At 43.1% G+C, this 16,162-nt stretch overlaps 1 protein-coding gene across 5 annotated transcripts in view; it reads left to right on the top strand.

Annotated features, from left to right (window-relative positions):
• Positions 1-16,162, top strand: part of XPNPEP1 (X-prolyl aminopeptidase 1) — a 58,679-nt gene that overhangs the window by 8,757 nt on the left and 33,760 nt on the right. For 2 of the 5 annotated variants that reach the window (XM_060641546.3, XM_060641547.3), the window contains exons 2-3: positions 2,393-2,481; positions 9,448-9,572. In XM_060641546.3, coding sequence (XP_060497529.3) covers positions 2,393-2,481; positions 9,448-9,572 — 214 coding nt within the window. Of the gene's footprint in view, positions 1-2,392; positions 2,482-8,357; positions 8,470-9,447; positions 9,573-16,162 lie in introns of all 5 variants that reach the window. The other 3 variants (XM_060641548.3, XM_060641549.3, XM_060641550.3) reach the window with 3 other exon arrangements.

A 16,162-nucleotide genomic window follows, 5' to 3' on the forward strand; every position in this document is an offset into this window, starting at 1 on the left:
GTGCCAGAAATTTAGGGGAACTTAAAGCTTGAATGGTATCTGGTAAGCCGAGCCTGGGGAGGTTATCAGACTCTATAGGCCTTCTTACCTGGGGTCCAGGGCATCAGACTATCCCTATATGGGGATAGGAGATTTGTGTGTAAATCTCCCAGCTAAGAAATTAAAGTGGAGATTAATCTCATAAGCAAACAACAGTGACAGTGGTGCTGGTACCACCAGGACATTTCACAGATAAAATAGTTTCTACTGAAGATAAGCTCTTAATAAAAGATTACAAAACACACAAGGAATAACTTACTAAGAGGGAGCCAGCAGGCCCAGCAAACTTGAAGTTTACTATCCCAAGACCTTCTTTTTTTAATTTAATTTTTAATTTTTTAAAATTTACCTCCAAGTTAGTTAGCATGTAGCGTAATAATGGTTTCAGAATCATTATATAGAATTTAGTGATTCATTACTTACATATAACACCCAGTGCTCATCCCAGCAAGTGTCCTCCTTAATGCCCCTTGCCCATTTAGCTCATCCCCCCACCCAAGATGCCTCCAGCAATCCTCAGTTTGTTCTATTAAAGAGTCTCTTATGGTTTATCTCCCTCCCTGTTTTTAATATTATTTTTGCTTCCCTTCCTTGATGTTCGTCTGTTTGTATCTTAAATTTCACACATGAGAAGTCATATGTTATTTGTCTTTCTCTGACTGACCAATTTCGCTTAGCATAATACACTCTAGTTCCATCCATGTTGTTGCAAATGGCAAGATTTCATTCTTTTTGATTGCCTAGTAATACTCCATTGTATATATATACCACATCTTATTTATCCATTCATCCATCGATGGGCATTTGGGCTCTTTCCATACTTTGGCTATTGTCGATAGTGCTGCTATAAACATTGATATGTATGTGCCTCTTTGAAACAGCACTCCTGTGTCCTTTGGGTAAATACCTAGTAGTGCAGTTGCTGGGTCGTAGGGTAGTTCTATTTTTAACTTTTTGAGAAACCTCCACACTGTTTTCCAGAGTGGCTGGACCAGTTTGCATTCCCACCAGCAGTGCAAAAGAGATCCTCTTTCTCTGCATCCTCGCCAACATCTGAGTTGTTGCCTGAGTTGTTAATGTTAGCCATTCTGACAGGTGTGAAGTGGTATCTCATTGTGGGTTTGATTTGTAATTCCCTGATGATGAGTAATGTTGAGCATTTTTTCATGTGTTGGTTGGCCATCTGGATGTCTTCTTTGGAGAAGTGTCTGTTCCTGTCTTTTGCCCATTTCTTCACTGGATGATTTGTTTTTTGGGTGTTGAGTTTGAGAAGTTCTTTACAGATTTTGGATACTAACCCTTTGTCTGACATGTCATTTGCAAATAATCTTCTTCCATTCTGTTGGTTGCTTTTTAGTTTTGCTGATTGTTTCCTTGGCTGTGCAGAAGCTTTTTATCTTGATGAGGTCCCAGTAGTTCATTTTTGCTTTTGTTTCCCTTGCCTCCAGAGACGTGTTGAGTAAGAAGTTGCTGCAGCTGAGGTCAAAGAGGTTTTTTGCCTGCTTTCTCCTCTAGGATTTTGATGGTTTCCTGTCTTACGTTTAGGTCTCTCATCCGTTTTGAGTTTATTTTTGTGTGTGGTGTAAGAAAGGGGTCCAGGTTCATTCTTCTGCATGTCGCTGTCCAGTTTTCCCAACACTATTTGCTGAAGAGACTGTATTTTTTCCATTGGATATTATTTCCTGCTTTGTCAAAGATTAGTTGGTTCTAAGACCTTCTACGTCTGAAATGAATTCTAAAGTAAGGGCCCCAAATAATTGAAGTTAAGAGAAGGAATAGAAACCATAGTGAAAGAATGGGACACCATGAAGAAAGAGCAGGCAAATTAAAAAACAAAAGAAAACAAAAACCAGGAGTGCCTGGGTGGCTCAGTCATTGAGTGTCTGACTCTTGATTTCGGCTCAGGTCATGATCCTAGGGTCATGGGATTGGGCTCCATGGTGAGCGTGGAGCCTGCTTAAGATTCTCTTTCTCTCCTTCTGTTCTCTCCTGCCCTCTCTCTCTCTAAAAACAAACAAACAAACAAAACCCCAAACAAACCAAATAGAATTTGTACATGTGAAAAATATAGTTGTTGCCAATAAAATCTTTTTAGACTAGTTAGGAGATTAGACATAACTGAAGAGAATTCATGAATTAAGAGGTTAGATCTGACAAGGTTTGCCTGCTATGGTGCTGTTCTAGCTGCAGGTTTTATCTGAAACTTTTACTTAATTTCGTTTTGATATCGGGGTGAGAGTCCTTCTGACTCATGAAGGAAAATTGCTAAGTCAAGTAGATATCCTCTCTAAATAAGCCTTGCCACATATCCTATGGTCAAAGTCTGCAATATCCTGTTCTTTCTCTTCTTAAGGGCGAATCACCAGGATTTTCAGCTGAAAAATTTAAGAATAATTGAGCCTAACGAGGTGGCATACTCTGGTGACCCAGGCACCGAAACAGGTAATAATTTTGCCTATTAATTAGATGGAACATCTCAAAAGAATTAAATTTTTTTTTTTTTTTTACATTTATTTATTTTTTGAGAGACATAGAGCACAAGTTGGGGAGGGGCAGAGAGAGAAGGAGACACAGAATCCGAAGCAGGCTCCAGGCTCTGAGCTGTCAGCACAGAGCCTGACGCGGGGTTCGAACTCACAAACTGTGAGATCATGACCTGAGCTGAAGTCGGACGCCCAACTGACTGAGCCACCCAGGCACCCCTCAAAAGAATTTTAGGTCCCCATACTCTAACTCCAAGTGGGAGAGAAGAGGGGGTAAAGGATTAATAATTGCTCATGGTTGGGACTAATTGGGTAGATATATATGTGGAAATTAAAAACCATTTTGTCTTTTGGCTTCTGGATAGTTGGTTACTATTTCTGTCTATATTTACCACTTTTTTAGGTAACACATTAGAGAATTTTAGTTTTTGTATTTCCTGTTTCTGGGGATTGGGTGGTGGTGGAAGAGGAGATAGGTTATTTTTTGGAAATGGCCTCTTCTGGTTTTTCTACTCTCTATTGTAAACTTTTATTGACTACCTTAGAGAGTGGCCTCCAATTTTTGTCTTAAGATTATGAAATGAGAAAAGTTTATAGTATAGTACTCTACTGTATACATTGAATGTACATTCAGGAAAATCTTTTTGGGAGAAATTTCTGGAACCATACTGTTTTCCCAAAACTGGCTGATTATATTGTTGGGTTGCCAGAATCCTGAATTCTGAAAACTGGTATTTAAGTGCATTTCTATCCCTTGAAAGCTAACGCTTTTCTGAGGACCACCCAGGAGAACCACAGCATTTCCTTTTAGTTGACTGAAAAAAATTGATCACCTGAAGCACATAAGCCGTGACTGGTCTCTTTTTGGAAGAGCAGTGCTATAATTGCATGCAGTTAGGTCCCTTTTCTTTAAAAATATAGATAAATGTATCCAACACATTTTGGGTCACATTCAGAAGGAGGGGAGGAAGAAGGAAGAAGGAATGAGAAATAAGTAAGTAAAGGGAAAAAGTGATCGAATGATCCAATTTAGAGTTTAAAGAGAACTTCTCTTTATTATGTATGAAGAAAGAGAGGTCCAGGGAACATCAGTTGTCTGAGGTTGCTGATCCCAGCTGGAAACTAGAACCCACTTGTTTGACTCCATTGGTGTTAGAATACTTTGAAGAGAGCCTCTATTACGTCCCCTAGATAATATGTTATAGTAGAGCATAGACTTGGGAATTAGATAGATATTGGGTGTTGGTGCCTGATGATCCAGTTGTCTGGGGCAAGTATTTAACTCCTGTTCCTTTATAAAATGGGAATAGCGAAACCTCCCTTGGAGGGTTATTGTGAGAACTAACCACTAATGTGTGTAAAGCCCTAACCACTAATGTGTGTAAAGCCCTAACCACTAATGTGTGTAAAGCCCTCAGTCCTCACTCCGCAGTGAGACAGAGAAGGAAGCCACTGCCTCTAAAGCTGTTGATGCTGGAAGAGCAGCCTGGCATCTTTGCATGTGTTAAGATGCTGAAATCGGAGTAAACCAGCTCCTTCTATTCTTACAACAAGGCATGTAGGAAACCCAGCTGGTGCTTCAGATCCAGACTCAAATAATATTTCTTGAGCTTTTATAATGTACTAGATGCTGTGCATGGTGCTCTAACACATGATGTCAAGTTAAATTCTTCTAGCCACCCAGTGAGGTAAATATGGTGTGCTTTTCATGTACTTCTAAGCAGTGAAGTTTTGTTTATGATAAAGGCTGAAGGTTTAGAAACTTATTTCTAAAAGCAGGCCCGCATGTACAAGAGACTTTTAAGTGAGTCATTCTCTTTAAAGCATGATTTAAAAATACCTGGCAGCGTATGGGCTAATGTTACATCATGGTCTAGGCTTGTTGCTCTTGGCTTCTTTCTTCCCTGCACACCCTGATTAACTCTTGGCTGCTTCTAAATTTCTAAAAGTAATGGAATGTGGAGTGAGCAGATGCTGTAATATGACATCTAAGATCCTAGCTTTCTTCTTTCACTGAAGATTCATTGCTGTTGGTTATACTGAGTCTGGTTGATAAAAGATCATGACATAAAGTTGTGACCTTGACTCAGCCATCTTTGAGTGAGCATATGTACGTGTTAGGTGGTGGGCTAGATACATGGATTCGGGAATGAGGATGGCATGGTCCCTCTCTTAGGGAGAAGCAATATATATGCCTGTTGCGCTATTTATCACATTGCCTTCGTAGTTAGTTAATGTGTATCTCTCTCTATTAATTGCACACACATAACATTTACTGTGTGTGCGACACTGTTTCTAAGTGCTTTGTATATAGTAACCTATCTAACCCTCATAAAAGTCACCTGGCGAGGGTAACCAGCCGAGGCTCTCATCTCCTCCATCTTGGCCGCGTTTTCAAGTGCTGCCACCTCCATGGCTGGGTCTTGTAATTCTATAAGCTTCGTCCCCTCCTCGGCTAGCTGCACACCCATTCAGTTGCTTTCAGGGCCTGTTGTGCTTGCGGCCACAGCTGCTCCAGCCATCTTGGTGCCTGGAAGCCGCCTCCAATGCCCCAGCCCATCGCTTTAAGTCATTGCCTATCACTATCTTCTTCACCTTTGCTGTGGCTGCCGCTGCCACTTACCATGTCCTGACTGTGGGTTGCGGTCTGGGGAGCGCTTTCTTTGTGTCTGATATGGGTGACAAAGAAGTGGCTGCATCTGACCAAGGACACCAACCAAATGTGAAGGAAGAGGAGAAGGGAGCAGGGAAGGTGGTGACGGCAGGTGGCATTGTGTAGGGAAGTGCGGGGTGTGGAGTAGAGAAAGGCCTGTGGTGCTGATGTTTCCGAGGAGGCCGGTCAAGAGGGGAAAGGTGAGGATGAGGCAGAGATGGTGATGAAGGTCAGAATCTGGTGGTGAGGAGGCAGGTTATGGTGACCATGAGGCAGAGGATGTCCTTGGCCAGTTCCATTTTGCCTGTGATGATTTTCAGTTTGGAATTGAGGATTTTGTGCTTGCCGTTAGTTCTGTTGACTTTATTGATGAAGTCAGTGACTGATAAGGTTGATATGTACTCTGGTCTGTGCTATAAACTCCCAGTCAGTGCCATCAAAATCTTTAAGTCAGAATGTGCCCAAATAGAAGCCAAATCCTATAAGGAAATTGAAGATCTTGACAGAAAATACATTGGCTGCTATCATGTATTTGCTTTTTTTAGAATTCCAGATGCCCAGGCTGTACTCCAGACTAATTAAATTAGAAGTCCCCCAGGTAGTTCTGTTGTGCGGCCAAGGTGGAAATACTGCTCCGAGGAAGTCTGCATTTTGACTTGACTCTTTTTAATGTCAACTTGCTCAGAAATATGGTTTGAAGCCCCTGAAAGATGTCACAGTAAAGTTTCAGATGCTGGGAAGCTTACAAGGTTGCAGTAGGCTTCATTTTGAACTCAATGGAGGTGTTGACATATAAACTTAGGTCGGATCAGATAATTATGATCCTTCTTAGATAGAAGAGAAATTACAGGTTAAACAGATTAGACCAAAGGAAAGGATGACTCTCTGAAAAGTATTCAGAGGCAGCTATAATGCAAGGAACATGGGAATGTTTGAATTGTGAATAGGACTGTTTCCAGTGACTCTGTCATTAAGTACTTGCTGTCCTGTGGAGACTCCTGAGATGGAGCCCTGGTGCCGGTGGTCGATGCTACCCTGGCAAATTAAGAATGGAGCACTTCTTCAGTGAGTCCCAAGATCAACATGGTACCTCACAGGGGAGTCTATTGGAGGTAACTGTAATGACTGAGACTTCTGTAGCCCCAGATGCTGGTGATGATGGAGAAGAAGCAGATAAAAATGTGGAAGACAAACCTAAACAGATCCACATCTAGCAGAGTTCAAGCCACACTGAGTCAGGCTGTCAGTCCTTGACCATACTGGTCGTATAATGGCTCCAATGTCACTCTTCATTACTTCCAACATTGTATGTTAGGACATGTATAGTTAAGTAAAATATTTTTTATGTGTTTAAAAAATGGGTCGGCAAAATACGGAACACTGGAGACACCAAATGTTGGTGAGGGAGTAGAGCAGCAGGAACTTTCATTCATTAATGGTGGGAGTGCAAAATGGTATAGCCACTTTGAAGACAAGTTTGGCAGTTTCTTACAAAACCAAATGTATTCTTACCTTAGGATCCAGTGGTCATTCTCCTTGGTATTTACCCAAAGGAGTTGGAAACTTAAGTCCATGCAAAAACCTGTACATGGATGTTTATGGCAGCTTCGTACACAACAGCCACAACTTGGAAGCAGCCATGACGACCTTCGGTAGCTGGATGTATACATAACCTGCGGTACATCCAGACAATGGGATATTATTCATCACTAAAAAGAAATGAGCTATCAAGAAAAGATGTGGAAGAACCTTAAATATATATTGCTAAGTGAAAGAAGCCAATCTGAAAAGGCTATGTGTTGTGTGATTCCAGCCGTCTGAATTTCTGGAAATGTTAAAACTGTGCAGACAGTAAAAAGATTGGTCACTGCCGGGGATTGGGGGGCAGTGAGGCAGAGGGATAAAAAGACCGAGCAGAGAGGATTTTTAGGGCAATGAAAAGTATTAAGCGGTTTCGTATTATGCTATAATGCTAGATACGTGACATGCATTTGTCAAAACCTGTAGAATGTACCACACCAAGAGTGAATCCTAAAATGAACTGTGGGCTTAGGGGGATAATAATGTGTCTTTGTAGGTTTATCAGTGGTAACCAATGTACCACTCTGGTGGGTGATCTTTTTTTGTTTTTTAAATTCAATTTATTTTATTTTTTTTCCCAAGTTTTTATTTAAGTTCCAGTGAGGTACCATACAGTGTAATTTTAGTTTCAGATGTACGGTTTAGTGATTCAACACTTACTTACAGTACCCAGTGCTCATCATGAGTGCCCTCCTTAATCCCCATCACTTATTTAACCTATGATCCCACCCTGCCTTCCCCCGGCCTCCCCTCTGGTCACCATCAGTTTTTTCTCTATAGTTAGGAGTCTGTTTCTTGGTATTCCTCTTTTCTCCACTATGTACGTTTGTTTTGTTTCTTAAATTCCACATATGAGTGAAATCATATGGTTGTTGTCTTTCTCTGACTGACTTAATTCACTTAGCATAATGCTTTCTGGCTCCATTGGTGGGGAATCTTGGTTGTGGGGGAGGCTGTGTGTATGTTGGAAAAGAGAGGTATATGGGAACTCTCTGTGTTTTCTGCTCAGTTTTGCTGTGAATCTGTAACTGTTCTAAAAAAGTAAAATCTATTTTAAAAATGAGCTGGAAAAACTCATTATTCTACTTGAATTCTAATAGTGTGGTTTTGTGCCAGTATATGGGGTGTGGAAAAATATGTATGGTCCCTGTTTTATAATTGACTTTTTGTGAAGTTGTTTTGTTATATGCCCATGGGACTATAACTATATGACTAGTCATTATCTAGTCATATATCTATAGTTATCTTATGTATGAGTTATCAGAACCGTTCGCTGATGTCAGTAGTGTTTGAGAAAAGTTTTTTGAAAAACCAGCTGAAATGATTTGAAAGTTTGCATTATGTCCTTTATCACATAGAAATTGTCTCTTGTACTCATCAGGAGGCAAGAATACATTTTTGATTTGAGTATTTCTTTTGATGATTTCTTTACTAGAAATTAGTGAAAGTATGAAGTGTAAGAATTTCTAGTAAGACTACATTTAACATTTTCTTTTTAAAATGATTTTCATATTTGTTTCAGTTTTGTATTTTCTTGAGCTGGTGACTCCAGCTCTAGTCTTATTGGGATAGACTGTTAGGGACCCCTGGGACTTTTTCAGGGCTCGTTTGGAAAACCCTGGGTCTACTGTGCAACCACCATATTTTAGAGAGGTGAACACAGACACTGAGACCCCACTCCCCTTCTCTCTGAGGTTGCACACCCAGTTGACAGTAGGTATTCACTAGATCACGTGACTTAGACTTTTAACTTGTAGTGGACTGATCTCCTAATCTGTGGTTGGCTAACAAAAATATTGTAATATGATATTTTAAGTTTATTTATTTATTTTGAGAGAGAGAGAGAGAGCACGAGTTGGGTAGGAGCAGGGAGAGGGAGAGAGAATTCCAAGCAGGCTCCGTGCTGTCAGCGCAGAGCCTGATTTCACAAACCATGAGATCATGACCTGAGCTGAGATCAAGAATCAGACGCTTAACCGACTGAGCCACCCAGGCGCCCCTAAAATGTACTTCTTTTAATGTGGTCAAGCTTAAGCAGTAAAACATCAGAAAAAGAAAAGAAAAATCACTCCAAGTCCCTCTCTCCAAAGGTAGCCACTAATTAACACTTGGGTGACTGGCCTTCTAGAAACTTCTCTCTGAATATACACATACAGATTTCCAGATAAGAACAATCTGTACATCTTTTTTTGTAATTTGTTTTTAATCAACCACCAGTGGTTTTGGTGTCTTTGCCAGTTAAATATAGGTCAGTGTAATTTTTTTTTGGTCTGTAATTTTTAACGATTTTGTAGTGTCCTGTTGTATATATTATAGTTCATTTACCCAATTGTGTATTTTCCTCCACATTTTTTTTTTTTTATTATCAACAAAGATAGACAGGTATCTTTGTGCATCTGTTTATCTCTTTAGAATATAGTCCTGGAAGTGGAAGAGGTAACTGGTCAATTTGGAAATGAGTATCAGTAGCTCAACTTTCCATGCCGCAAATGGCTATTGGGAAGTGGTATTTAAGAACTGTACACTGTAGAGTTCCTGGGACCTTTGGTGTTGGTGTGGTGGGGGGTGGTCAGTTTGAAAATGCAGCTAGGGTGGGGCAGCTGGCAGGCCCATCCCTAGGGCTGCCTTTGAACTAGTCACTGAGTTGCCCGGGGCAAGCTGGTTTTGGAACAAACTCTCCTGTTGTTGCAGACGGCAGAATGGCTCCAAAGGTAACCTCAGAGCTGCTTCGGCAGCTGAGACAAGCCATGAGGAACACGGAGTATGTGACAGAACCGATCCAGGCCTACATCATCCCATCAGGAGACGCCCACCAGGTACTAAGTGGAGATGGGCCAGGGTTGGATCTCATCAGCCTGTCCTCTGTTGTCATTCTTTTCCTCCACCCCCAGTGTGTTTGTAGGATTCTAGCTGTCAGTCCACAACCGAGTGTGTCCTCCAGGGCTTGGCACCAGGGACCTGTGTCTAGTAGGGTCTCACTGAATGCTTGTTGCTTTGGCCCTGGCTTCCTTATTTCCAGTGAATATAGCCAGCTTTTAATAACTTGTGGAAGCATTAATGGACAAATGAAGGGGCAGAGATCTGGACCTTTCTTTTGCTGACACACCTAACCTCCTCTCCTCTGCCACACCCTATCCCTAGCAGAATTGTCTGTTCTGCCTCCCTTCTCCTCTCCCCATGCAGACTGTCCTGTCCCTCTGACATGGCCAGAAGAGCAGCCAGAAAGTTGTCACGGATCTCTACCCTAGCAGGTTTTAAGGGTAGTTCTGAATAACACCCTCCTTCCCCCCGCAACCACTACCTTTGATGGAAGTAACTCAGTAAGTGACCTTTACCTCTGAAAACACTGGTGAGCTAAATATGGGAGAATCGGGTTTGGAGAGGTGGAGATTGCATGTGGTGGGGCTGAAGGGCAGGGGGTGAAAGCATTCTAGTATCTACTCTTTTAGGTCATTCAGTCAGCAAGTGTTGGAATGCCTGTACCATGGTCATGGTCCTGCAGGGTTACAGAGATGAATTTAATATTGAATTCCTGCCCTCACTACGCTGATGGTTTAGTAGAGAGATGAGACAGTATACAAAGTACTGTTCTGCCATAGAGTCATCTATACATATATATTTTTTATAACCTTTGCTTACGTGCGAGGCACTGCCTTAGGTGTGGTATGTGACACAAAGATTAGAATGGTCCTGCTCCCAAGAACATACGGTTGAGTAATGGAGTAAAGATACATACACATGTGTCTGTATTACAAGGTGGAATGTGGAAATGCCATCAAGAAAATATGGGCAAGGCGCTTTGCAAGTTTAGGGTTGAGAGGGAAAGATGACTGAGGGCTTTATGAGCAGGGAAGGCATTTGAACTGGATGTTGAAGGATGGGTAGAGTTGGATAAATAGAGGAAGGACGGAGAGGGTTCTAGGCAGGAAGATTAGTGGGAGCAAAGGCCGAGGAGCAGGGCAGGGAAGGTTGGAGTGCTTTTGAGAAACAACATGGCAAGTGCCCCTGGCAGAAGCCCAGGCAGGTAATAAGCGATAGTGGGAATACAGCTGGTGTTCTCTGATCCCTCAGGGGCAGGTAACAGAAACCGCCCTGAGGTCCTTTGAGCAATAAAAGGCTTTATAAGGGTTTATGGGCAGGGCCACTGCGCTGGCAGAACTCTAGGTTGTGAACGGTGGTCTCTGGAGTTGTGCGATGTCAGGGCCTCAGATGGGGCGGCTCGTGGAACCTGAGGGCAGGAATGCAGCTGGCCAAGAACAACCGAGATGGGAAGGGTTTCAGTTCTTGCCATAGATCAGTTTCTCCCTTTCTTAGGGAACATGGTAGACAGTAAACAGGGACCAACCAATAGTTCCCACATTTATATCTTTTGATCTTTTACTTTCAAGATACCAGATTGAGCTAGAACCTTAATCCCAAGTCCAGAGTCCTGGTTGAGAACTTGATTAGCATAGTAGCTTGGTGTTTATCATTGGGGTGTGTGTGTGTGTGTGTGTGTGTGTGTGTGTGTGTGTGTGTACACACACGTGTGGTATGGCATGTGGTACAGACATGACTGATGATGACTGATAAGGGTCTATCATGATGGAGGGGTGGCACAAAAGAGTATTACTGTAAGTTGAGCAAAGTTCTCAAAAGATGTTCACTTTAACTGGCCGCTTTTCTGCCCCTCCTCAAGGGTGCCAGACCACATGGTTGTGACAATATCAGGCCAGTGTTAACCTGGGACAGCATGAAGATTGGACCCCTGCCTGGAAACATAAGATTTCCTGGCCTCAGGAACCAATGAAGGGCTGAAGTAAATAACCAAAGGGATTGGATAATTAGAGGCAACAGCATGCAGTTCGGTGTACTTTGATGTTTAGAGCGGTATTCCCCAAACAGTATTCTGTAGTATTCCTGTTGTGTCTCATAAGGTGTTCTGCAAAAAGTGTATTCAGTGGTTAAGAATATAGTGAAATGAGCTAAACAGTTTCTATCTTTACGATAACAAAGTTCAACATAAAATTTATCATCCTATTTTCAAGTATGCAGTACAGTGGGTTAACTATATGCACATTGTTGTGTAATAGATCTCTAGAACTTTTTCATCTTACAGAACTGAAACTCTATACCCATTGAACAACCCCCCAGTCCCACCTCCCACTACTCACACTTACCACTCTCCACTCTACTTTCTAAGAGATGACTACTTTATATACCTCCCGTAAGTGGAATCATACAGTATTGTCTTTTTGTGACTGGCTTATTTCACTTTGCATAATGTTTTTTAGGTTCATCCATGGTGTAGCTTATGATAGGATTTCCTTTCTAAAGGCTGAATGATAATTCATTGTATGTATATACCACCTTATTTTTAAAGTTTATTTTTATTTTGAGGGAGCAGAGAGAGAGAGAGAGAGAGAGAGAGAAAGAGAGTGAGTGAGAGAGCACACACGAACAAGTGGAGGAGGAGCAGAGAGAAGGAAAGACAGAATCCCAAGCAGGTTCGACACTGTCTGCACAAAGCCCAGTGTGGCGTTTGAACCTAGGGACCGCGAGATCATGACCTCAGCCAAGATCAAGAGTTGGACGCTTAACTGATTTAGCCACCCAGGTGTCCCTATACCACATTTTGTTTTTATATGCCACATTTGAAAAAAATCTTTTCATCTGTTCGTGAACATTTGGGTTGCATCCAGTTCTTGGCTTTTGTGAATGATGCAGGGAACATGGGTGTGTAAATGTCTCTTTGGGATACAGTTTCAGGTCTTTTGGATATATACCCAGAAGTGGGATCTCTGGATCATATAGTAATTCTATTTATTTTTTGTTTTTTATAATTTTTTTAATCTTTATTTTTGAGAGAGAGAGAGAGGATGAGTGGGGGAGTGGGAACAGAGAGAGAGAGAGAGAGAGAGAAAGAGAGAGACACAGAATCCAAAGCAGGCTCCAGGCTCTGACCTGTCAGCACAGAACCCAACACAAGGCTCAAACTCACGATCCGTGAGTTAGTGACCTGAGCTGAAGTCAGGTGCCCCTAGTTTTTTTTTTTTTTTTTTTTTTTTTAAGTAAACTCTTAACTTCTTAACCCCAATGTGGGATTGAAGTCATGACCCCAAGATCAAGGGTGACATGCTCTACAGACTGAGCAAGCCAGGTGCCCCAGTAATTCTCATTTTTTGAGGAGCCTCCATACTGCTTTCCATGGTGGCTGTGCCATTTTACATTTTCACCAACAGTGCACAAGGGTTGCCAACACTTATTTTCTGTTTTTTTCCCCCCATAGTGGAATCCTAACAGATACGAGGTAATATTGCATTTTTTTTTCATTGTGGTTTTGATTTGCATTTTCCTGATGGTTAGTGATGTTGAGCATCTTTTCATATGTTTCTTGGCCCTCTGTATGTCTCTTTTGGAGAAACGTCTGTTTGAGTCCTTTGCCCATTTGACCAGTTTCTTAACTGCAGGACTTCTCGGGGCCTTTAGATGCTAATGTGCACTGTAAAGTTGCACTTTAATGTGCAACTCTAAGGAGAGGAAGAAGTATTCAGCATTTCCTAGACTTAAATTAAATGTCCATGGATTTCCCACAGTCATCTTAGGGGTAGGGTAAGGGACTCAGTGTTCCATGGAATTCCTTGCTCCATTGATCCACAACAACACTTTTCATGCCATGATGGGTTAGAACTGGATTGAAGAGGTGAGGGGAAAGGGAGATCCTTGTGTCGAGAGAGGAAGCCACTGAAGACTAGGGTTCTGCCTGCAAAAGTGGATGAAGAGGGAGGCGAGAGAGTGCGAGATGTGAGTATAGGAGAAGTAGAAGATTCAGTCGGAACGGGGGTGGCATGTGAGGAAGCCAGGGTGGCGGGTATGTTACTGTTAGATTTAGTAGACGTTGGGGGGGGCAGGGGAGGTGGGTGCAGTTTAGGGTGGGGGTTGGTGACAATTCTTCCTTTCACCTGTGTCCTCTAGAATGGACTAACAAGATTCACCACCTTCGTGGGAACCAAAGTTTCCTGTTGGCTAAGGGCTAGATGAGTAAGTAGTTTGGCCCCACACAACCTGAGCCTGAGTCCTGGTAGGAGATACGGGTAGCAGGCACCCCAGCATTTAGGAAGGGCAGACTCTAGCCTTGTCCCTGAGGAGGTCCTTTCTTTCCCCTCCTGTCCAGGCTCCTCTGATGGGTCTTCCCTGTCTCCAGTCAGTCCCAGGCTCTAGCCTCTGGACTTGGGCTTCACGTCACATGGATTCCGTGCCGACGCACCAGTGATATTTTTCATTTTCTGCATCTCAAGCATCAGGCAGTTGCCCTGGACTGATTTGGTTGCTGCTCTTGTATCTCCATATTGAGCAGGATGCTGGTTCCTGCGGTGGGAGCACATTATATGGCAGTTGGTGTGGGGTCTTCTGTGAGTTCCTGGATCAGTCTGGCTTCTCCAGACAGAACCAGTAAAATTATATAGAGATGTCCGTGTGTGTAGAGGGACGTATCATGAGGGAGGGCTCCCACAGTAGTTCCCCTGGTTCTCAGACCTTTGGGTTTGAGCTGGAACCACACCACTGGCGTTCTGCTTCCCCCAGCTTGTGGTTACCCAGTGCTGGATGTCCCTGTCTGAGTTAAAGGCCCGAGAATCAGGAATGCTGATGTCCGAGGGCGGGAGAAGATGAATGCCTCCGCTCAAACGAGGGAGCAAATTTGACTTTCCTCTACTCTTTTGATCTCTTCAGACCCTCAGTGGATTGGATGATGATTGCATTGGTAGGATGATCTTTAGTCCGTCTACCGATGCAAAATTTTTTTTTTAAGTTTATTTATTTTAAGAGAGAGAGAGAGAGAGAGGATCCCAAGCAGGCTCCATGCTCTCAGCCTGGAGCCCGATGTGGGGCTCAGTCTCATGAACTGTGAGATCATGACCTGAGCCGAAACCAAGAGTCGGACATTCAACCAGCTGAGCTACCCAGGTGCTGCATACTGGCGCAAATGTTATCTCTTCCAGGAACCACCTTACAGACACAGCCAGAAATAATGTCTTGCCAGCTAGCTATCTGGAGATGGTCTGAAGTCAAGTGGCTCATAAAATTAACCATCACAGTCCCCTAGCACTGTTGTCTGAAATTGGGTCTCTCCTCTGAGAGAGTCTCACAGGCCGTCATAGAGCCCCAGCCAAAGATTCCTAACAGTTTGGGGCGCCTGGGTGGCCCAGCTGGTTAAGCGTCTGACTCTTGCTCTCACCTTGGGTCTTGATCTCAGGGTCAAGAGTTCAAGCCCCATATTGGGCTCTGCACTGGGTGTGAAGCCTGCTTAAAAAAGAAAAAAAAAAAAAAAAAAAAAAAGAAAAAAAAAGAAAGGACTCCTTACAGTTCACCTCAGGGAGGGGCCTCAGGTGTGTGAAAGACTGGATCCATGAGTGTTATTTGAATTAAAAGTTGAAAGTTTCTGGGTAAGGGGTGTGGCAAGCTTTGCACTGTTGGTATTTCAGTTTGTTTTATTCTGCCTGGAGTTAGAATATAATCTATCTGTTTACTAGCAGGGGATTTTCTTGTAGCCAAGACAGGCCAAGTTTATCTTGATAACCTTGGTTCTGGGTGCTGTTCGTCAGCCAGTTTGGGTTTTTGATTTTTGGTTTTGGTCATTATAAAGCTGTTTCTGGTCCAATGGCCTGATAAACTTGTCTTCGTTGCTAAACTTTGGGAATGGCAGTGAGGTTGGCCAAACGGCAGGTGATGTAACAGGCTCTCATCAGCCCTTCATCTCCTGCTAATGGTCCCGGAATATCAGAATTGGATGGCTTCTCCCTGGATGAGTAACTGAGAGTCAGGAATTGAGGCTTCTGTCAGACAAGTCGGGACCCATTGAGGGATTCTGAACAAGAGAATGGCGGGATTTTGAACAAGAGAAGGACCAGGGGTTAGTATGGATTGGAGAAGGGAGATACTGGAGACTGAGAAGCCATTGGGAGGCCATTGCAGGATCCCAGAGTCAGGATACAGAGGGCTGGGACGTGATGCCGGCCTTAGGAGCAGAGAAGAGGGGAAGGATTGGAGGAGAAGCCATAGAACACAGACTGAGTGTGGACCTGACAGGCAGATGGCAGAGGGGTTTGGGAAGGTTGGAACCTGAGAGGGTTTGTGATGCTGTCCAGAGAAGCAAATGAGAAGTCCCGAGTGCCTTTCTCGGTTCCTGTGGAGAGGTGGGGCAGAGTTGGGGTGACTGCTAAGTGGGACTCTGGGGCCTTGCCAGGACTGTGAGGACAAGAAGGAAGGCTCGGCTTTGTGTGTGACCTGCTGCAGCAGCCTTCTCGGTAATAGAGAGGCTGCTGTTCTCTGTGGCTCTTGTTCCTAATTGTTTCATTTCAGGCTAGATTCAGAGTTGATGGAATTTCTCCTACGGGTGGGGAAGGGAGGGTGTTGGAGAATGAAGGAA

Source organism: Panthera onca, chromosome D2, assembly GCF_046562875.1.
Source record: "Panthera onca isolate mPanOnc1 chromosome D2, mPanOnc1 haplotype 2, whole genome shotgun sequence".
Lineage (NCBI taxonomy): Eukaryota > Metazoa > Chordata > Mammalia > Carnivora > Felidae > Panthera > Panthera onca.